Source organism: Pristiophorus japonicus, chromosome 3, assembly GCF_044704955.1.
Source record: "Pristiophorus japonicus isolate sPriJap1 chromosome 3, sPriJap1.hap1, whole genome shotgun sequence".
NCBI lineage: Eukaryota > Metazoa > Chordata > Chondrichthyes > Pristiophoridae > Pristiophorus > Pristiophorus japonicus.
This window is the reverse complement of record NC_091979.1, coordinates 129812431-129836359: the sequence shown is the minus strand read 5'-3', so window position 1 is coordinate 129836359 and position 23929 is coordinate 129812431. Positions and strand designations below refer to the sequence as shown.

General features: G+C 44.1%; 1 protein-coding gene across 2 annotated transcripts in view; it reads left to right on the top strand.

The window, feature by feature from the left end:
- nckap1 (NCK-associated protein 1) overlaps positions 1-23929 on the top strand; it is a 297326-nt gene that overhangs the window by 153196 nt on the left and 120201 nt on the right. For both annotated transcript variants that reach the window (XM_070875820.1, XM_070875819.1), the window contains exons 17-19: positions 5177-5309; positions 9277-9396; positions 20057-20196. In XM_070875820.1, the coding sequence (XP_070731921.1) occupies positions 5177-5309; positions 9277-9396; positions 20057-20196 (393 nt within the window). The remainder of the gene's footprint in view (positions 1-5176; positions 5310-9276; positions 9397-20056; positions 20197-23929) is intronic.

The following is a 23929-nucleotide window of genomic DNA, read 5'->3' as shown; positions in this document are numbered from 1 at the left end:
AGGAAAAGAGTGTTCGAAGACCAGGCCCTCAAATCTGCCACCAAGCTCAAAGTCTACAGGGCTGTAGTAATAACCACCCTCCTGTATGGCTCAGAGACATGGATCATGTACAGTAGACACCTCAAATCGCTGGAGAAATACCACCAACGATGTCTCTGCAAAATCCTGAAAATCCCCTAGGAGGACAGACGCACCAACATTAGCATCCTCGACCAGGCCAACATCCCCAGCATTGAAGCACTGACCACACTCGATCAGCTCGGCTGGGCAGGCCACATTGTCTGCATGCCAGACACGAGACTTGCAAAGCAAGCGCTCTACTCGGAACTCCTTCATGGCAAACAAGCCAAAGGTGGGCAGAGGAAACATTTCAAGGACACCCTCAAAACCTCCCTGATAAAGTGCAACATTCCCACCGACACCTGGGAGTTCCTGGCTCTAAGTGGAGGAAGCGCATCCAGGAGGGCGCTGAGCGCCTCGAGTCTCATCGGCGAGAGCATGTAGAAATAAAGTGCAGGCAGCGGAAAGAGCATGCGGCAAACCAGTCCCACCCAACCTTTCCCTCAACGACTGTCTGTCCCCCGTATTGGACTGTTCAGTCACCTAAGGACTCATTTTTAGAGTGGAAGCAAGTCTTCCTCGATTCCGAGGGACTGCCTGTGATCACTCCTTAAATAAGGAGCCCAAAGTTGTAAGCAGAACTCTCGGTGTGGTCTCACCAATTCCCCGTACACTTGTAACAGGACTTCTCTGCTTTTATACTCCATCCCCCTTGCAATAAAGGTCAACATTCCATTTGCCTTCCTGATTACTTGCTATACCAACATACTAACTTTGTGTCTCATGCACATGGATCCCCAGATCCCTCTGTACTGCAGCATTTTGTAATCTCTCTCCATTTAAATAATTTGCTTTTTAATGTTTTTCTGCCAAAGTGGATAACCTCATACTTTCCCACATTATTCTCCATCTACCAAATGTTTGTCCGCTCACTTAGCCTGCCTGTTTCCCTTTGCAAATTCTTTGTGTCCTCCTCACAACTTGCTTTCCCACCCATCTTTGTATCATCAGCAAACTTGGCTACATTACACTCAGTCCCTTCATCCAAATCATTAATATAGATTGTAAATAGTTGAGGCCCCAGCACCGATCCCTGTGGCACCCCACTAATTACCGTTTGCCAACTGGAAATTGACCCATTTATCTTGACTCTGTTTTCTGTTAGTTAGCCAATCCCCTCTCCATGCTAATATATTACCCCCAACCCCGTGAGCTTTTATCTTGTGCAGTAACCTTTTATGTGGCACCTTATCGAATGCCTTCTGGAAATCCAAATACATCACAACCACTGGTTCCCCCTTATCCACCCTGCTCTTCACATCCTCAAAGAACTCTAGCAAATTTGTCATACATGATTTCCCTTTCATAAAACCATGCTGACTCTGCTTGACTGCATTATAATTTTCCAAATGTCCTGCTGCTGCTTCCTTAATAATGGACTCCAGCATTTTCCCAACAACAGATGTTAGGCTAACTGGTCTATAGTTTACTGCTTTCTGTCTCCTTCCTTTTTTAAATAGGGGCGTTAAATTTGTGGTTTTCTAATCTGCTGGGATCTCCCCAGAATCCAGGGAATTTTGGTAGATTTCTTTTAAGACCACAGGATCTGGGCCATCAGGTCCAAGGGACATGTCCACCTTTAGTACTGTTACTTTACCGAGTACTGTTTCTTTAGTGATAGTGATTGTTTTAAGTTCTCCCGCCCCCCCCCCCCCCTCCCAATAGCTTGATGATCTATTATTGGGATGTTTTAGTGTCTTCTACCATGAAGTATTTGTTCAAAATATTTGTTCAAAGTCTCTGCCATTTCCCTGTTCCCCATTGTTAATTCCCCAATCTCATTCTCTAAGGGACCAACGTTTACTTTAGTTACACTCTTCCTTTTTATATACCTGTAGAAGCTCTTACGATCTGTTTTTATATTTCTTGCTAGTTTACTCTCATAATCCATCTTCTCTTTTTTTTAATCGACCTTTGCTGTTTTTTTAAATTTCCCAATCCTTTGGCCTCCCACTAATCTTGGCAACATTGTTTGCCATTGTTTTCAATTTGATACCGTCCTTTACTTCCTTAGTTAGCCACGGATAGTTCTCCCTTCTCTTCGAGGGCTCAATTTTCCACATGGGTGATTTTTGGCGCAATTGAAGAGGTAAGCACGATTTTTTAGTGGCCCAAATGCGCCAAAAAAAAAAATCCATGTTTCGCCGGAATTAACTTCGAATTTGGAGCGGCGCAGATTGGCCTTAAGCTTTGTGGGTGGAGCTGAAGGCCTGTGCCAAAAACTGATGATGTGAGGGTAATGAGGGACGCTCAAAAGGGCTGAGGTTAGAAACTGAAAAAGGGCAGAGGCTGGGCTGGAAACTGAAGCCGCTGTCTTCCCGGGCCGAAAGGACCTTGCACCGGTGCAGAGTCTTCCCGGCCCGGGATCGCAGCGGGCGGTGCGGAGTCCTCCCGGCCCGGGATCGCAGCGGACGGTGCGGGGTCCTCCCGGCCCGGGCCGGTAGTCGGCGGTGCGGAGTCCTCCCAGCCCGGGCCGGCAGTGGGCGGTGCGGGGTCCTCCCAGCCCGGGCCGGCAGTGGGCGGTGCGGGGTCCTTCCGGGCCGGCAGTGGGCGGTGCGGGGTCCTTCCGGGCCGGCAGTGGGCGGTGCGGGGTCCTTCCGGGCCGGCAGTGGGCGGTGCGGGGTCCTTCCGGGCCGGCAGTGGGCGGTGCGGGGTCCTTCCGGGCCGGCAGTGGGCGGTGCGGGGTCCTTCCGGGCCGGCAGTGGGCGGTGCGGGGTCCTTCCGGGCCGGCAGTGGGCGGTGCGGGGTCCTTCCGGGCCGGCAGTGGGCGGTGCGGGGTCCTTCCGGGCCGGCAGTGGGCGGTGCGGGGTCCTTCCGGGCCGGCAGTGGGCGGTGCGGGGTCCTTCCGGGCCGGCAGTGGGCGGTGCGGGGTCCTTCCGGGCCGGCAGTGGGCGGTGCGGGGTCCTTCCGGGCCGGCAGTGGGCGGTGCGGGGTCCTTCCGGGCCGGCAGTGGGCGGTGCGGGGTCCTTCCGGGCCGGCAGTGGGCGGTGCGGGGTCCTTCCGGCCCGGGCCGGCAGTGGGCCAGCCCGCATCTATCCCAGGCCGAAATGACCCATCTCCCCCCACCTACCTGCCCTGTCTTCCGCTCCGCTGAACAATGGCGTCTTCCCTCCGGCAATTTTCTCTTCTCACTGCCGATTTTCTTAAGTGTTGGGAAGGTTTTTCACAAGCGTGCAGTACGCCATTTTAGAAAAAAATCGTACTTGACCAAACTCGCTTAAATGGCCAGAAGTGGTGCACCCGGAAGGTTCCCCCCCAGTGATGTAAAATTCGGACATACCTACTTTAGAACAGCGCAGAAACTTTGGCCAAACTTAGATTATTGTCTGCTCCAAAAAAAAAAGCTGCATATGCCAAAAGAACAGCTCAGAATGGTGGCCAAAATGGAGCCCTAAATTCTTTCCAAGTCAATGCCAACACTCAAACAAAAACTTGGAAATTGGAGGGCGGATGTGGGGAATAGATTAATTATGTGTGCGTTGAAAAGTGTAATATACTTCGGTTTAGGTGGCAATGAACCAAGCTTTGTATTTCTGGGTCATGACTTTACCTGAACCCCTCAGTCTGTTGCTGCTTATGTAATGCTATCATCCATCCATTTTATTTTAATTTCTGTTTTCATCTCAGCTATTGCTGGGAAGGGGGTTGGAACAGTTTCCATTTCAAGCACACTCTACTGCAGCAGGTGACATTTTCATTTCCCATATCATTCATTCCAGTTGCCGTTTAGTACCAAATGATGACAGTTTTGTGCTGAGAGACTGCAGCCACTTGGAACTGAGATAGGGCCTTCATAACTAGCAGAAAGGAGACATGCATCCAATTGGGTCTGAGCTGATTTCAAACTCGAAGCCCAAAGGTGAAAGTACGGTGTGCTCATCCACTTCCTCAGCCGTCTTGTTCTCTTATTTGCATCAAGGAATGATACAAAAAAGCTTACCTTGAATCCTATGCGGCAGAAATTCTGGCCTCCAGGGTCCGTACTGAGTCTGTACGGAACCTGGAAGGCATTGCAAAAGTCGGTATTCAGCGCACAATGCGCATGCGCTGAAAACCGGCTTTTCCGATCTGTCAAGCTGGAGCATAGTTTACTTTTACAGGCGTAATAGTTTTAAAACACACTTAAAACATAAAAAATAAAATTGAAAAAAAAATTATTTATAAAAACCCTGTGCACTGCGTTAAATTTATTTTAAAGCATAATTTTAAAAACTTTAAAATAATCAAATATTTTAATACATAAATAACTTTGATTTAAATTAATGTAGTGTATTTTTTCTATTTTTTATTAATGTTTGTTTGGGAGGGGTGGTGGTTCATATTGGCAATTCCAACTTGCGGAGTTCCCATTATTATGAATGAGAACATACTTTACCTGATTGGCTGCCGAGAGTCATGTGACTGCAGTCCCAGCCCTGTGCATGTCCTGACGTGCACGCGCTGCGACGCGCAGTCAGTGGAGGCCTCGACCGGGAACTCTCATGGGCGCAGCAGCTTCAGGTAAGTGCGCTTCTTTTTCAAGTTTTTTACCCGATCGCCCGCGGGAAGCAGCCAACGGGGATTTCTGGGCCATTAAGGTACAAAAGCAAATTGATACAGTAAAGACTTGCTCATATGTGAATCATACTAATCTGTGATGACATGCAAAATACCAGAGGTGTATCTTAGGATTAGCCTGTGGATAACAGATACCAGAGTCCACCCTATTGCTCTTACTACTTAATTTTTTTCCTTTCCATCCACATCAGTGACCTATCCAATTTTCCATTCCTAGTGCAAGAAAAAAATAACACATTAGCTTAGTATTAGAAGTTTGAAAGATTTGTATAAATGCAGCATATTTTATATTTCTAATAAAAATGTTGGCACCAAAAGCTTGATTGCAGACACCCCTTCCTCTTGATATTTTAAACAAAATGCTGCACAATATTGGAAAATACTTGAAATTTCATATTTGAAAGGGTTGAAGTAGATTTTTGTATTGAGAAATAATTGGTCATGTGGAACTGTATTTACTGTTTGTAAATATATTGAAGTGATGTTTAATGCTCTTAAGCTTTTACAGTCGTCCTTTTGAGAAGATGTTTCACCAATGCTTGGAGCTGCCCTCACAATCACGGTATTCAATTGCTTTCCCACTGGTTTGCACACATTTCATGAGCTGCACTCATGAATTGTGTCCTGAAGAGGTAAGGTTGTTCTTGTTTTATTTAGTCTCAGTTGCATGCATTTCAAAATATCAAGTTTTTCTAACAAAATTAAGGAAAGGATCATGTAGCTATAAATAGATCAGGGGCCACTTGTGGTACCTTTCACTTTCATTTGTGGCCCTCTGAATATTTGAGCCCATTGAACTGTGATAATGTTGCCAGAGCTAAGATTCCACATTGTTCTCTCCTACACTTTCCACATAGAAAAAATAAGACATTGCATAAAATTACATAGAAATTACAGCACAGAAATGGGCCGTTTGGTCCCTATTGGTGTTTACCCTCCATTCAAGGTGTAGTCCTAAACCAATATCTCTGCCCTGTTCCTATATCCTTATACGTAGAAACATAGAAAATAGGTGCAGGAGTAGGCCCTTTGAGCCTGCACCACCATTCAATAAGATCATGGCTGATCATTCACCTCAGTACCCCTTTCCTGCTTTCTCTCTGTACCCCTTGATCCCTTTAGCCATAAGGGCCATATCTAACTCCGTCTTGAATATATCCAATGAACTGGCATCAACAACTCTGCGGTAGGGAATTACACGTGTTAACAACTCTGAGTGAAGAAGTTTCTCCTCATCTCAGTCCTAAATGGCTTACTCCTTATCCTTAGACTATGTCCCCGGTTCTGGACTTCCAGTCCCGTCAGAATTTTATATGTTTCTATGAGATCCCCTCTCATCCTTCTAAACTCCAGTGAATACAGGCCCAGTCAATCCAGTCTCTCCTCGTATGTCAGGCCTGCCAACCCGGGAATCAGTCTGGTGAACCTTTGCTGCACTCCCTCAATAGCAAGAATGACCTTCCTCAGATTAGGAGACCAAAACTGAACACAATATTCCAGATGAGGCCTCACTAAGGCCCTGTACAACTGCAGTAAGACTTCCCTGCTCCTATACTCAAATCCCCTTGCTATGAAGGCCAACATACCATTTGCCGCCTTCACTGCCTGCTGTACCTGCATGCCACCTTTCAATGACTGATGTACCATGATACCCAGGTCTTGTTGCACCTCCCCTTTTCCTAATCTCACCATTCAGATAATATTTTGCCGCCTTATATTTTTTTTCACATGCTTCTTGCATCAGTTGCTTGATGAAATATTTGCTATATTTGGAATGTAACACAATTTTGTTTCTTAATTTAAGCATTCTTAATGCAACACAGGAGTAAAACATAGCTTGACTGGTTATGAGGAAAGCACATGCTTGAAACAAACACACAACTGCCACTATCATGATGTGGGTAGGCAATGTCTCACTGGTCTCGTATTGCTGTGTTCTGTTAACCCCATGACCTGTTATGTTGAGGAGCTACCAGCATCAGTTATTGTATAGGACGTACCAGTTTTGATGGTGGGGAACCGCCAGCACCAAACTTCTGACGTATGTCAACAGTATGCACATATACGTGTGTGCTGATGCCAATTAGCATTTCAAGCAAGACATACAGACACCTTCAAAGAGAGAACTATTGGTTTGTAGTCTGAAGTTTACTTCATGGGGACTTATTTAAATTCAGGTCACTCCCAGGGAGCTGTCACTGAGGCCACGTCAATCCCACTTGGCACCGGCATCTTTCACATCATGCATCCAAAGTAATAGTCTAAATATAGAGGAAAATCAAAAATGAATGTCCCTCTGAGGAAGTAATTGAATGAACCACAAAAGCCATGATCATTAGAAATTAATGATTTAAGCAAACTAATCATGGGAATGGTTAACTGAAAACAATCTGCAGAGAATGACCCCTGCCTCGCATTCTATACTGAACTTCAAAACATTTTGACCATATGTTTAAAAAATATTTTTAAACTAATCTTCCTTGTCAGGCTTTTTATATATTCTATTACGTTTCCTGTTGTTTGTTGTTTATCAGCATGGGAAGCCATCACACACAATGTTAGTAGTTGGGAAAACCCTGACAGTTGTTCGAAATATATGGATGCTGTTAGTTGATAAATCAACTGTCAACAGTCCAACCAATTCCACTGAGCCCAATGGCAGGTTTGTTTGCCAAAGAGCCACACAATTAGAAACAATTGCCAAAAAATAGCAGTCTCTTTTGTACTCAACCAGTGTCCCTTAATAAAGATCAAATGCAGGCTGGGGTGTTCAGCAGCAGCGGTTCATGCTTTGGTGTTGGGTGACATCCATGACTTTTAGTAATGCTTTACAGAATGGTGTGTCTACAACTTGTCACTCCCAATGTCCTCCCTGGGTAGGGTAATCTAGTAGGAGTTACAACAATAACTGCTGCAACTGTCACTTGATGGAAAATATATTTTTGATAGGCTAGTAGAGGAATTCCTGGAAGATTTGAAAAAGCACCAACTTCGGAGCAGTTTAAGAAATGACAGTAAAAAGCAGGTACTTCATGAGCACCCCTCATTCAGCCAACGGGCCCATGACCAAGTTCAGTATGGCAATAGCAGTTGCATTGTGGGTCAAGGTTCTGAGCCCTGTACTCTGGAACAAATCTGCATCCATACCAAGAGGCTTTTGCTGCCATTCTGAATCTGTCACGGCCTTGCGGCAATAATTCGCTAGAGCCTCAGGTTGAAGGCCGCTTGCCCAAATTTGTGATGAAGTGGGGAGATTTTACTATTTGCGTGTGTCTTGGATACTATCAGAGAAATATCCTTTTCATTTTATGAGCTCAATTCTCAACTTTTCAAAATAATCTGATCAGATAACTTAGGAGATTATATCAGGATAGCTGCATTGTCTGCTTAGATAGACAAATTGCTTACATAAGAAGTAGGAGCAGGAGTAGGCCATTTGGCCCCTTGAGCCTGCTCCGCCATTCAATAAGATCATGGCTGATCTGATCTTGGTCTCGGCTCCACTTCCCTGTCTGCTCCCCATAACCTTCACTCCCTTATCGTTCAAAAATCTGTAACACCACCTTTAAATATACTCAGTGAATATATTTAACATATTTACATGAGGTGCAACTGAACAGGTTTGTCAGTACTCCAACATGGGAAGCCAGTGGAGCTTTATGAGGACGGGTGATGTGAATATGTGACATCGTACTGATGAGGATACAAACCGCAGAATTCTGGATGATTTGTAGCTTATGAATGGTAGATGTGGGAATGCAGCACTGGCAGTTCAGCTACAAGCTGAGCAAAACATGTATTAAGGTTAGGGTGGGGAGGAGGGGTTATGGGTGAGACTGGGTGAAAGGAAGTATTCTTAGTGACACATTGCATGTGGGGAAGGAAGTTAAGATTGGGGTAGAGCAATATTCCCAGGTACTGCTGTTCATCCTCAACACCCAGGCTGTTTACAAAAATGCTTTTCTGTGATCAGAGTGCATCTCACAATTAAATATTTCCATGCTTCACCATATCCGGATAATTGGCTTCTTGAATCTCTTGTCTGGAATCCACTGCCGCAGCCGTACAGCTGATACTCAAGTTCAGGGGTTTGACTTCTTGGTCAATAATGAGAAGTTTCTCAGCTATAACCCTTGGAAAATCTAATGTTTTGGGGGCATTGTTTCACAGTAGTTTAAAGGACATCTTTCTCCCTCTAGACCAGTAGTCACCAGGGTAATGCACTGTAGTTAGTGTCTTCTGCAATGGCCTCTTCTGTGGCTGTTGGTAACAAGACAGCCTGGGTGTTGAGGATGAAGTTTCAGTTCAAATTAGTGTCTCAAAGAACTGCAGTAGTACAGTTCCTTGATCCAAATCTGATGCAGGAGTTATGGCATTGTGTGTGCTAAGCAGCTGGTTTCCCCAGAGCTAATCAAATTAGGCTTTTTAGGTGTGTGGATGAATCCTATCATTTAAATAATAAAGTTGCTAACAGGTAGGTTGTATATTTTAAATGGCGTCATTGATTCCCGTTAGATGAAGATTTGTGGGGATAATCTTGCAGTACATCTGTTTAGATTCCATTGTACACTTAGTTTTGTCAATTCTGAACTGTTACAGAGGCATCACATTGGAGACCGCAGTCTCTCACTGTGCAACATGTTCCTTGACGAAATGGCTAAGCAAGCCCGTAATCTCATCACAGACATATGTACAGAGCAGTGCACTCTTAGTGATCAGGTAAGATTTCAGCTTCTATATTTTGTGAGTTTGGAGAGAAGGAGATTGCAAAAACTGGATTAAAAAATTCCCATACACCTTTCAGAGCATTGCATGATAACCTGTCATGTATTATGTAAATGTAACACCACTGTTGTTTTTTTTTTAAAGGCTTATTAATGGAGGTCTTAACCCTTTGTTTCGCAAAGTAATTATTCTAATATTAAGATGATCTTGGAGGAGGAGAAATGGATGATTTTGGCTTCATGTAACTTGAAATTGGTTGAATGTATCACAAGTAGTACAATTCCTATTTGATTATTTTGAATCCAAATATATAGCCTGGTACTACTCTGGGGAAAAAAATAAATTAAGTTCTTGTCAATTTTGAATTGCTTTGGCACTCCATGAAACCAAACTATTTTAGTGAACCAAAATCACCTACACCCTAAATGCATGCTAGCATTTTCCATAACTTTATACATCATAGTACAGTTACTCAAGTATCTTCCTGTGTTTTTATAAAGCATGTACTGAACAACAACTTGCATTTATATAGTGCCTTTAACATTAAAAAGATCCCAAATAGTTCACAAATAATGGAGATACAAGCCAAACAAGGATACACAAGATGGGCCATCTAAAAGCTTGGTCAAAGAAATGGGTTTTGAAGATGGACTTGAAGGAGCAGAAGCAGCTGGCAAGGGAGGAAGGGAATTTCAGAGTGTGAGGCCTAAGTGGCTGTCTGTATTGCTACCAACGGTGTGACTGACAGGGAGGGGAGGAGATGCACATGAGCTCGGAGTCAGTAAGTTAGTGCCTGCCCCCCCCCCAAAGACTTTTTACTATCTGGCAGAGGAGGCTATAAACGCAGAAAGGGGCGAGGAATTGAAACCCAAGGATGATTTTAAATTTGCGGGTGTTAGGAGACCGGGACCTAATGAAGGTCAGCAAGGACGGGGATGATGAGTGATCAGGACATGATGCAGGATGCAAGAAAGCAGAGTTTCCAATGAGTGGATGTTTGGGGTCGAATGAGTCTTGAGTTTGAGAACAGTCTGGTTCAGTCCGCGATGGTGGCTGGGGTGGGGGATGGAATTTGTAATGAGATTACGATTAAATAGAGGAAATTATGGATCATGTAAGACTGGATGACCCCCTAACAGTTTGATAACACAGAAGAAGTAGAGGGTTTGAGCGAGGTGGTGAGATATCATCAGCGTACATGTGAAAGCTGACCTTATGGGCTGGATTTTAGGCTTTTTTGTTTTTGGGGCAGGAAAGTTACCGGACGGGAATAGTCTGTGCTTTGGTGAGAAAGTTTCGGCATCTGGGCACAGTACGAAGGGAGGCGTGCACACTTTCCGTGGCGCACAAATGGGAAACTCGCGAACTAAACTGCAGGGCTCTGTGTGCTCCAAGAGAGGCCTGGGACGGGGGGGCCAGAGCCAAAACACACAAACATAGCCCACGCAATACATCACTAAAAAAATTAAAAGAACAAACATTTGCACTTCGGAGTACTTTACCTTCCTCACCGTTGCAGGCACGGCTGGACCACACTGATTTCCCAGGCAGTCATTGCGGGCATACTTCTGGGCGAATGATCGTGCAAAAGTACTGCCGGTGTTACGAGAAGCATTGCACACTCGTCGCAGCTCTTCCCGGCGGTGCTGTTGAGCGCCGCCGCAAAAACGGACTGGAGGGTCATGACTGGGCGCAGAAGGCCTTCTTTCACGCCGTTTGGGGGCGAAACCCAGAATGCAAAGGACCGGAAAATCCAGCCCTCCGTCTGTAGATAATGTCACCAAGGCGCAGCAGATAGATGCAGAAGAGGAGGGGGCCAAGGATAGAACTCTAGAAATAGCAGTGTGCCGGCGGGACACTGTTCGAGATGCTCAGGCTGTGATCGGATAGATAGAGTTGGAACCAAGGAACGGCAATCCCACTGAGCTCAACAGCACAGGAGAGGCACTGGAGGATGATGGGGTGATTGACCATGTCAACAGTTGTAGGGAGGATGAGGAAGTGGAAAGAACCACGGGAGAGGCAGAGTGGATGTTATTTCAGACTTTGCTCAGACTCACTTTGGTGCAGTGGCTGGGCTGGAAACCTGATTGAGAAAAATCTAAACAGGGAATTGCAGAAAAGCTGGGCACGGATTTGGGAAACGACAACATGGCTTTGAAAAGGAAAAGGTGTTGGGGGGGGGGGGGGGTTAGTTTGCATAGAAAGAATGGTTGAGGGGGGATTGTGATGGCAGTTTTGAAAGGAAGGGGAGTAGTACCTGAGGAGAGGGAACCACTCACAATGTTAACTAGCACTGGGCCAAGAAAAGAAGTTGGGTTGTCGCCTATGTTCCCCCCCACTTCTAATTTTTCTTGGGTGCGCAGCGCATGGCCCATTCACAGTTAACATTGAAAAAGCCAGTCCCGGCCTGTGTGGAACTGGCCGAGACTGGCGCAGCCACAACATTGGTCGTCATATTAGTGAGAATGGGAGCAGGACGGGGCTCCCATGGGCAAGATCAGCTTAGAAAGGGCATGTGGGGAGATGGGAGAGAAACCAGAGCAAGATACACATGAGGGTCTGTGCTGGGTGGCAGTATGCTTTGGCTGACAAGAGGTAGGCAAGCAGCAGAGGCAGCTGAACGAATGGGTTCAGTCAGTCATGGTGAAAAAAGATGTCCATGAGCTTCCTACATTTTTGGGGAGAGAGGTTTTAAGAGATGGTAGTAGAGAAAAGTAAACAGGAAGTAACTTTGCTTTCCAATATGACCCTGGAGTAGTGGGTGGTTTTGGAAGAAGAAAGTGAGGCCCAATAACACAGTCAAATCTGGTGATGGATGGCTAAACCAGATAGGCTTAAGTTTGTGCCCCTTGGAATTGAAAGGGCTACATAGATTGAGTATATTGGGCCTGTACTCTTTGGAGTTTAGAAGAATGAGAGGTGATCTCATTGAAACATTCAAGATTCTAAAGGGGATTGACAGGGTAGATACTGGGAGAAACCCCCCCCCCCCCCAGAAAATGCTGGAAATATTCAGCAGGTCATTGAGAGGTTATTTCCCCTTGCTGGAGAGGCTACAAATAGAAGGCATAGTCTCAGGATAAAGGGTTGGCCATTTAAAAGAAAGACTTGGTTTTATATAGTGCCTTTCACGATCACTGGATGTTTCAAAGCACTTTACAGCCAATGAAGTACTTTTGAAATGTAGTCACTTTTAATGTAGGAAGACTGAGATGAGGAATTCCATCACTCAGAGGGTTGTGAATCTTTGGAATTCTCTACACCAAAGGGCTATGGATGCTGAATCGTTGAGTATATTCACGGCTAAGCTAGATAGATTTTTGGACTTTAGGGGAATCAAGGGATATGGAGATCGGGTGGGGAAAGTGGAGTTGAGGTTGAAAATCAGCCATTATCTTATTGAATGGTGGAGCAGGCTCAAGGAGTCATATGGCCTACTCCCGCTCCTAATCTTATTTTTTTGAATATACCCGTAACCAGACAACGTTTGGATATGTTCTGAAAACTCTGCTTCCACATCTGTACTTTCAAACAGCAGGTTCTTCTACTAAATACACGATAGCCAGTCTGTCCTTGGACTAATCTATTTAGGAGGACTACTTTCTAGACTCAATTTCATTGTATCTGGACAGTTTGAGATGACAGTTCTCATCTTTGGCAGCCCATGTTTGAAAGGAAGTTAAGAATTGATAAACCTCAAGATACATGATGCCTACCTGTTTGGGTATATCAGAGTGTGGTAGCTACGATATCTTACAAATGCACTGTCTTTCCATCAAAAAAAAAAGTGGCCGTTGAACCCACAACATTGTGACTCAAACAAAACTACTAGGAATGAGCCGAACTAAAGTCATGAAAATAGTTTTTTTTAAAACTATTTTTATGACTTTGGTTTGACTCTTTGATAGTACTTTTGTTTGACTCCCAAGATTGTTGGTTCAATGCTCTTTTTTTTTTTAACGACTTGGACTTGGGGTACAGGACACAATTTTGAAATGTGCAGATGACACAGAGCTTGTAAGTGCAGTAAACAGTGAGGAAGATAGCGATAGACTTATATAGGACATAACAGGCTGGTGGAATGGACAGACACATGGCAGATGAAATTCAACGAAGAAAAATGTGTGGATTCATTTTGGTAGGAAGAATGAGGAGAGAGAATATATGCTAAATGGTATAATTTTAAAGGGGGTTCAAGAAGAGAAAGATCTGGGTGTGTATGTGCACAAAGCTTTGAAGATGGCAAGACAGGTTAACAAAGCAGTTAATAAAGCAATTGGGATCCTTTATAAATAGAGGCATAGAGTACAAAAGCCAGGAAGTTATGCTGAAGCTATATAAAACACTAGTTGCCCTAGCTGGAGTATTGTGTCCAATTCTGGGCAGCACACTTTAGGAATGATGTGGTATAATAATTACACCACAAGAAGTCTGAAAAGTTAGTCGTTTATTTACTTGCAAGGAAGATACGGATATCTCTCTTTATCAGCAATTCACTGAGCTCTCAAATCCGATTTCGAAGATGCTTAGCAGTTATACAGAAAGCAAGTAGGCGTGTACATTCATTGTCCATCTACAGGACCTTTTTCGGTCAAAGATAGTGTCATTGGTCAAATTAGGGACTTTACATTTTCTGTTAAGAAGCAAGGGGGCAGACAAAAGGCAGGTAACTATAGGCCAGTTAGTTTAACATCTGTAGTGGGGAAAATGCTTGAAGCTATCATTAAGGAAGAAATAGCGGGACATCTAGATAGGAATAGTGCAATTAAGCAGACGCAACATGGATTCATGAAGAGGAAATCATGTTTAACTAATTTACTGGAATTCTTTGAGGATATAACGAGCATGGTGAATAGAGGTGTACCGATGGATGTGGTGTATTTGGATTTCCAAAAGGCATTCGATAAGGTGCCACAGAAAAGGTTGCTGCAGAAGATAAAGGTACGCGGAGTCAGAGGAAATGTATTAGCATGGATCGAGAATTGGCTGGTTTACAGAAAGCAGAGAGTCGGGATAAATGGGTCCTTTTCGGGTTGGAAATCGGTGGTTAGTGGTGTGCCACAGGGATCGGTGCTGGGACCACAACTGTTTACAATATACATAGATGACCTGGAAGAGGGGACAGAGTGTAGTGTAACAAAATTTGCAGATGACACAAAGATTAGTGGGAAAGCAGGTTGTGTAGCGGACACAGAGGCTGCAAAGACATTTAGATAGGTTAAGCAAATGGGCTAAGGTTTGGCAGATGGAATACAATGTCGAAAAATGTCAGGTCATCCACCTTGGAAAAAAAAAACAGTAAAAGGTAATATTATTTGAATGGGGAGAAATTACAACATGCTGCGGTGCAGAGGGTCCTGGGGGTCCTTGTGGATGAATCCCAAAAAGTTAGTTTGCAGGTGCAGCAGGCAATCAGGAAGGCGAATGGAATGTTGGCCTTCATTGCGAGAGGGATGGAGTACAAAAGCAGGGAGGTCCTGCTGCAACCTCTATATAGGGTATTACTGAGGCCGCACCTGGAGTACTGCGTGCAGTTTTGGTCACCTTACTTAAGAAAGGATATATTGGCCTTGGAGGGGGTACAGAGACGATTCACTCGGCTGATTCCGGAGATGAGGGGGTTACCTTATGATGATAGATTGAGTAGACTGGGTCTTTACTCGTTGGAGTTCAGAAGGATGAGGGGTGATCTTATGGAAACATTTAAAATAATGAAAGGGATAGACAAGATAGAGGCAGAGAGGTTGTTTCCACTGGTCGGGGAGACTAGAACTAGGGGGCACAGCCTCAAAATACGGGGGAGCCAATTTAAAACCGAGTTGAGAAGTAATTTCTTCTCCCAGAGGGTTGTGAATCTGTGGAATTCTCTGCCCAAGGAAGCAGTTGAGGCTATCTCATTGAGTGTATTCAAGTCACAGATAGATAGAATTTTAACCAATTAAGGGAATTAAGGGTTTTGGGGAGCGGGCGGGTAAGTGGAGCTGAGTCCACGGCCAGATCAGCCATGATCTTGTTGAATGGCGGAGCAGGCTCGAGGGGCTAGATGGCCTACTCCTGTTCCTAATTCTTATGTTCTTAAAGCAGCCTAAGCTTCCTGTTATTGAACACTTCGCCTGACCACAAGTCTTAACTTAGACCTGCTACCGCATCCTCTTGTTGGTAGGTTGCTATATGATCTGGGTTTTACCCAGACTGTACCTACATTATTACAGTGGGCTTGTAAAAAGTCCCACTTGGCTAAAGCAGGTCCAATTCCTATTTCAAGGAAGAACGTGAAGGCTTTGAAGAGGGTATAGAAGAGATTTACAAAAATGGTTCCAGGAATGAAGGATTATAGTTACGTGGATAGACTGGAGAAGCTGGGGATGTTCTCTTTAAAGCAGAGAAAGCAAAGAGGAGATTTGATAGAGGTGTTTAAAATCATGGGTTTAGATGGAATAAATAAAGAGAAACCGTTTCTAATGACTGAAGGGTTGATAATGAGAAGGCACAGATTTAAGGTGATTGGCAAAAGAACCAGAGCCATCATGAGGAAAGATCTTTTTATGCAACAAGTGGTTTGAATTTGGAATGCACTGCCTGATAGGGTGGTGGATCGAGATTCAATTATAGCCTTAAAAATGGAATTGGATAAATACTTGAAGGAAAAAAAAATTGCAGGGATATGGGGAAAGAGTGGGGGCTAACTGGATTTCTCTTCGAAAGAGTCAGCGCAGACTCTGGGCCGTCTGGCCTCCTTCTGTGCTGTACTATTTTATGATCGTGGTTCAAGCCCCATACTACCATTTGAGCACATAATCTAGCTGATATTTCCCTTGCAATGCTGAGAGGGTGTAGTTTTGTCAGAAATGCTGTTTTTTGGATGTGCCATTAAACAGAGTTCCTTTTGGTTGTTTGGAGGGATAGAAAGTATCAACTTCCACTCTTCAGAGAAGAGTGGAGTGTTCTCCCAGTATATTGGCCAATATTCTTTGAACTAAAAAAAACTTGATTTATCTCACTGCTGTTTGTGGAATGTTGCTGTGTGCAAATTGGCTGCTGTGTTTGCCTACATTGTGAAGGACCATTAAGCCTGAACAGGGACTGCAATTCTAAAATAATTCATTGGCTTCTAAGTGCTTTGGGATGTCCTGCAGATGTTAAATTACATAAATGCCCAAGTTCTTTTTCATTTTGTTACCTAGAAACAAATAAATCGGTAACAAAGCAGAACAGATGATTGCTTAGTAAAAAAATATTGTACATTGTTGCCAAGTTGACATAAACAATCCCTTTGGCAAATTTTTTGCATGTAGTTTTGGACATTTGCAGGATTAGCTCCATTAATAGTCAAATTTTCACCAACCATTGATTCAATAGCAGCTTTCAGCATTTTAATTAATTTTGTGTTGGAGTCAGTGCTGAGAGAGGTGTGTCATAAGAACATAGAACATAAGCAATCTGAGCCGGAATAGGCCATACGGCCCCCTCGAACCTGCTCCGCCATTTAATAAGATCATGGCTGACCTGATCATGGACTCGGCTCCACTTCCCCGCCCACTCCCCATAACCCCTTATCCCCTTATCGTTTAAGAAACTGTCTATTTTTGTCTCAAATTTACTCAATATCCCAGCTTCCACAGCTCTCTGAGGCAGCGAATTCCATAGATTAATAACCCTCAGAGAAGAAATTTCTCCTCATCTCTGTTTTAAATGGGCGGCCCCTTATTCTAAGATCATGCCCCCTCGTTCTAATCTCCCACATCAGTGGAAATATTCTCTCTGCATCCACCTTGTCAAGCCCCCTCAATCTTGTACGTTTCAATAAGATCACCTCTCATTCTTTTGAATTCCAATGAGTAGAGGCCCAACCTACTCAACCTTTCCTCATAAGTCAACCCCCTCATCCCTGAAATCAACCTAGTGAACCTCTCTGAACTGCCTCCAAAGCAAGTATATCCTTTCGTAAATATGGAAACCAAAACTGCATGCAGTATTCCAGGTGTGGCCTCACAAATACCTTATTTAGCGGTAACAAGACTTCCCTGCTTTTATACTCCATCCCCTTTGCAATAAAGGCCAAGATATTATTGGCCTTCCTGATCACTTGCTGTACCTGTATACTATCCTTTTGTGTTTCATGCACAAGTACCCTCAGGTCCCGCTGTACTGCAGCACTTTGCAATCTTTCTCCATTTAAATAATAACTTGTTCTTCGATTTCTTTTTCTGCCAAAGTGCATGATCTCACTTTCCAACATTATACTCCATCTGCCAAATTTTTGCCCACTCACTTAGCCTGCCTATCCTTTTGCAGATTTTTTTGTGTCCTCCTCATGCATTGCTTTTCCTCCAATCTTTGTATTGTCAGCAAACAGTCCCTTCTTCCAAGTCGTTTATATAGATTGTAAATAGTTGGGGTCCCAGCACTGATCCCTGCAGCAGCCCACTTGCCAATCAGAGAATGAACCATTTATCCCGACTCTCTGTTTTCTGTTAGTTATCCAATCCTCTATCCATGCTAATATATTACCCCCAACCCCGTAAACTTTTATCTTGTGCAGTAACCTTTTATGTGGCACCTTGTCAAATGCCTTCTGGAAGTTCAAATACACCACGTTCACTGGATCCCCTTTATCCACCCTGTTCGTTACATCCTCAAAGGATTCCAGCTAATTTGTTAAACATGACTTCCCCTTCATAAATCCATGCTGACTCTGCCTGATTGAATTTTGCTTTTCCAAATGTTCTGCTACTGCTTCTTTAACAATGGACTCCAACATTTTCGCGACTACAGATGTTAGGCTAACTGGTCTATAGTTTCCTGCTTTTTGTCTTTTTTAAATAGGACTTGCTCAGGTCCTGTTGTTCGGACAGGACCTGAGCAAGTCTTGTGCTGCCTACCAGCAAGGCACTAAGACTATTGATGAGGTCTGGCAGGATGTATGTGACTGTAGATGAAAGGGAAGGGACAATAACTGGAAGATGGGATGGAAAAGGTTATGGATGAGTATCTGATACTTTATGTACATTGTGTAGATTATGTGAGGAGTTTTATTTTTAGGATATATAATGTCATCCTTGGACAGGGCCTTGATGAGGCCTCGCCTGGAATATTGTGCTCAGTTTTGGTCTCCTAATCTGAGGAAGGACGTTCTTGCTATTGAGGGAGTGCAGTGAAGGTTCACCAGACTAATTCCCGGGATGGCAGAACTGACATATGAGGCGATACTGGATCGACTGGACCTGTATTCACTGGAGTTTAGAAGAATGAGAGGGGATCTCATAGAAACATATGCAATTCTGACTGGACTGGACAGGTTAGATGCAGGAAGAATGTTCCCGATGTTGGGGAAGTCCAAAACCAGAGGTCACAGTCGAAGGATAAGGGGTAAGCCATTTAGGACTGAGATGAGGAGAAACTTCTTCCCTCAGAGTTGTTAACCTGTGGAATTCTCTACCACAGAGAGTTGTTGATGCCAGTTCATTAGGATCTATTCAAGAGGAAGTTAGATGTGGCCCTGACGGCTAAAGGGATCAAGGGGTAGGGAGAGAAAGTAGGAAAGGAGTATTGAGGTGAATGATCAGCCATGATCTTAGTGAATGGTGGTGCAGGCTCGAAGGGCCGAATGGCCTACTCCTGCACCTATTTTCTGTGTTTCTGACATGCGTATCCGAGCAGCTGTAACAGACTCGTTTAGGAAATGTGATTTGTTGTAAAATGCGATTTTTATAAAATATGGGCGGGACAGGGTTATTGCATATTGCCGTTGGCGAGATAAACGATAAAATAACAATGAAAAAGCATAAAAATAGAAACTTTAAACATGGAGCCAATAAAAGATGAAAAGTACAGACTTTACAGTCCTTTCGACCCAATTCTTTTGATATATAGATACATTTTATATTTCATTTAAAATAATTGGTTTTTACTTTATGTAGGAAAAAGTACAAAATCACTTTTCTAGGTTTCCTCACATAACCCTTGTTCTCCTAAGCTTCTATTGGCTAAAACTACCCTTAGCTGATGTGGAGAAACTGTTCAAGTATGTAGTACGGTGCATCTCGTGCAGGATTAAGGAGCAAAAAACTCATTTGTGTTCGCTGTTTTACCCACTGCTCCCATCCTGGAAAAAGTAATGACAGTGGACTTAGATAAAACACTTATACGGGACAAAAATGTATAGGCTGCACAGTTAATATTGATCTGTAAAATTTGTCATCCATGATCTGTAATGAATAATCGCTTCAAAGAATTAATAGAGCAGCTAAAGGAAGCTTTGTTTTTCCACACATGCTGAAAACTGTCACTTCAAATAGTATTTAAAATTAACTTGGAAAACATGAACTTATAGATAGTTTTTGTCAGGAGAGTAAAAGGAATGATATCTTTGAAAAATAAATCTAATATTTTGCTACTTGAAAATGCTTGGCAGCTTTTTCATACTTGTTCGACAGAGAACCTGCTTTAATGTTTTTCACATTTAATTTGACGAAATGAAAATTTCTCTCCAAGTGAAACAGAATTCAACTACATTTTATTTAAAGTATCATTAAAATAGATGCACTTTATGTGGAGCCCCACCTTCATTGTGTCAATCGCGTTAGCTTTGGCATGTTTATTTCTTACGCTGTTTTAAAGATTTAATTTGTGGTTTCTTTATGTTCTGTAGTTATTGCCAAAACATTGTGCCAAGACTATCAGTCAAGCAGTGAATAAAAAGTCCAAAAAGCAAACTGGAAAGAAAGGGGAACCTGAAAGGGAGAAACCTGGAGTGGAGAGCATGAGAAAGAACAGGCTACTGGTTACCAAGTGAGGAGTCTTCAATTGCCACTTTTGTAATTTTTCTTTGGTCAGGGTTAATTGCTAAAACAGAAATTAAAAATGTGTTTAAAGGTCACAAACTTGTGGAGAATTAACACTTTCAAGATTGATTTCTCGTATTAAACTATCTTGCACTTTATATTAGAAGCTTGTTAAATTTTGTGGTAACGATTGACTTTGATTACATTTATATCAATTAGAAACAGCTGCCTTTGCACAAGAAGCAACTCAACTTTCACAGCACAATATTGAAATCATCTATTTTAATTATGTGATGACTGATTTAGCATTTTTAGGGAACCATGAGCTGACCAAAGCATTCTGCCGGAACGTTATATTTTATTTTTGTATTCATATAACAAGCGGGAATATTTTTGTAAAATAGAAATTACTTAATTTTTATTCGAAGGTTGAAATTATTAGTCTTTGTAATAATGGGGCGAACCAAAAAGTATGAGCAAAATGAAGGCAAGTCATTCTAAGTTCATAATGATGCATGTTTGGGGTACCAGTATTCTGATACTTGGTCCGTAGGTGGTCTTTACTGCACTGAAGAATCCATGCACGTCGTGGTTGTCGACGAGTTGCTGGATCTCCTGCGCTTTCTCAACCCACCATCTGTTTATTTTGCAAATTTTTGGGGGGACCTTGGCCTTCAGACATCTGTAGATCTGTTTTCTTGCGCTTGAGTTATCTTGCTGTTTCCAATTCAGGAATGCCTGAGGCTTGCAGCTTTATTAACTCCTGGATTTCCTGGTTGTTCTCGTCTAACCAGTCTTGGTGTTTCCTGGTCGACTGACCGAGCGTCTCCTCACTGGTCTTAATTATGAAGGCCTTGAGGGCAGACCAGGTGCCGTGAGCACAGTCCGTCTCTGGATCACTTTGACTCGCCAGGTTGGTAGTGAGGCGTTGGCTGAATAGTGCTTTCTTGGTATGGCCTCTGAGTGCTCCAGCGTTGATTTTCCTGCGGCATTGTTTCTATTGCCGCCGCTGTTTTTGGACAACATTGATGGACATCACCTAGCGGATTAGGCAGTGGTGCGTCCAGCAGTCGCCAGCTCTTGTCATGGCATGGGTGAAGTGCATGTCCTTGCGGTCTCTAGCTCGGACAGTAGTCGAGTCAAGCACCCAAGGTCCTAGCCCATTGTTGTCAAAGAATGGAGCAGTTTTAATTAAGGACAGAGAGGCAGTCAGTGCTTGCTGAAAGGAACACTTTGAACATCTCCTTAACTGAGACTCTGTCTTCGATTCTGTGCGTGTACTCGACTCCATCCCACAACATGCTACGCGCCACCATCTCAGCACAACTCCAACCCTACACAAGGTTGAAAAGGCAATTCGACAACTGAAGAACAAGGCAGCCTCAGGAGCAGATGGAATACCTGTCGAAGCACTAAAGCATGGCGGAGAAGCACCATTGGTGTAAATACATGAAGTCATTTCTCTTATTTGGAAGGAGGAGAACAGGCGACGGGATCTCAGGCGCCATAATCGTGACCATCTTCAAGAAAAGGGATAAGTCCGATATGGGTAACTACAGAGGAATTTCCCTGCTGTCTACAACAGGAAAAGTTATCGAAAGAATCCTCCTCTACCGCCTTCTCCCTGTGGCAGAAGCGCTCCTCGCAGATTCCACCCACTAAGGGGCACAATGGACATGATCTTCGTTGCGCGACAAATTTAAGAGAAATGCAGGGAACAACACCAACCTCTATACATGGCCGCCTTTGACCTGACAAGGGTCTTTGACACCCATCAAACAAGAAGGATTATGGAGTGAACTCTTCAAATTTGGCTGTCCTCAAAAATATTTGTCACCATCCTCCACTTGCTTCATGATGACATGCAAGCCGTGATCCTGACCAATGGATCCACCACAGACCCAATTCATGTATGAACCAGGATGAAGCAAGGCTGTGTCATTGCATCAACGCTCTTCTCAATCTTCCTTGCTGCAATGCTACATCTCCCCGTCAGCAAACTTCCCGCTGGAGTGGAGATAATGTATAGCACAAACGGGAAACTTCAACCTCCATCACCTTCAGTCCAGATCCGAGGTCGTGCCATCCTCTGTCATATAATTACAATATGCAGATGACGCTTGCGTCTGCGCTCACTCGCAGGACGAACTCCAAACCATCATCAACACATTCAACATAGCGTACGAGAGCATGCGCCTTACACTAAACATCCATAAAACAAAGTTGCTCTCTCAACCTGTCCCCGCCACACAGCACTGCCCCCCCCCCCCCCCCAATTATCAAAATCCATGATGAGGCCTTGGACAACGTGGATCACTTTCTATATCTCGGGAGCCTATTATCAGCAAGGGCAGACATTTACGACGAGGTTCAACACCGCCTCCAGTGTGCCAGCGCAGCCTTCGGTGGCCTGAGGAAAAGAGTATTCGAAGTTCGGGCCCTTAAATCTGGCGCCAAGCTCATAGTCTACATGGCTGTAGTGATATCCGCCCTCCTGTGGCTGAGACGTGGACCATATACAGTAGACACCTCAAATCACTGGAGAAAAAGCACCAACGATGTCTCTGCAAGATCCTGCAAATCCCCTGGGAGGACAGGCGCACCAATGTTAACGTCCTCGATCAGGCCAGCATCGAAGCACTGACCAGCTCCGTTGGGCGGGCCACGTTGTTCGCATGTCCGACACAAGACTCCCAAAGCAAGAGCTCTACTCTGAACTCCTACACGGCAAGTGATCCCCAGGTGGGCAGAGAAAATGTTTCAAGGACACCCTCAAAGCCAACTTGATAAAATGCAACATCCCCACCAACACCTGGGGGTCCCTGGCCCCCCTAAGTGGAGGAAGAGCATCCAGGAGGGCGCTGAGCACCTAGAGACTGGTCGCTGAGAGCGTGCAGAAAACAAGCGCAGGCAGCGGAAGGAGCGTGCAGCAAACCAGTTCCACCCACCCTTTCCTTCAATGACTCTGTCCCACTTGTGACACAGACTGTAATTCCCATATTGGACTTCAGTCACCTAAGAACTAATTTTTAGAATGGAAGCAAGTTTTCCTTGATTTCGAGGGGCAGCCTATGATCTCGTGCAGGCTAACATATTCAGCATTGAAGCATTGACCATGCTCGATCAGCTCCAATGGACGGACCACATCATCTGTATGCCCGATACGAGACACCCAAAGCAAGCGCTCTACTCGGAGCTCCGACAGGGCAAACGAGCCCCAGGTGGGCAGAGGAAAAGCTTCAAGGGCACTCTCAGCCTCCTTTGAAGAAGTTCAGCATCCCTACTGACACCTGGGAATCCCTGGCACAAGATCGCTCAAAATGGAAGAGAATAATCCGTGAGGGCGTTGAACATTTCGAGTCTCGTCGCCAGGAGCAAGCAGAGACCAAGCACATACGGCGGAAGGAGCTCATGGCAACCCAAGCACTTAAAAAAAAAAACCAGCACTTCAACCACCATCTGTCCAACCTGCGACAGAAACGGTAGCTCCCACGTTGGACTTAACAGACATTTGAGAACTCATTTTTAATGCGGAAGCAAGTCCTCCTCGACTCCGAGGGACTGCCAATGATGATGATGATTCTGATGCTATAGCTGTACATAAAATAGGTGCATATTTGTTGACATGACAGTAATAATGCTTTAGAGCAATTAATTGTGAGTAGTTTGAAGACATTTCTGAGATATGATGTAACACAATAAATGTGTCTTTTGTTACCTTGGCAATTATGCCATACCCA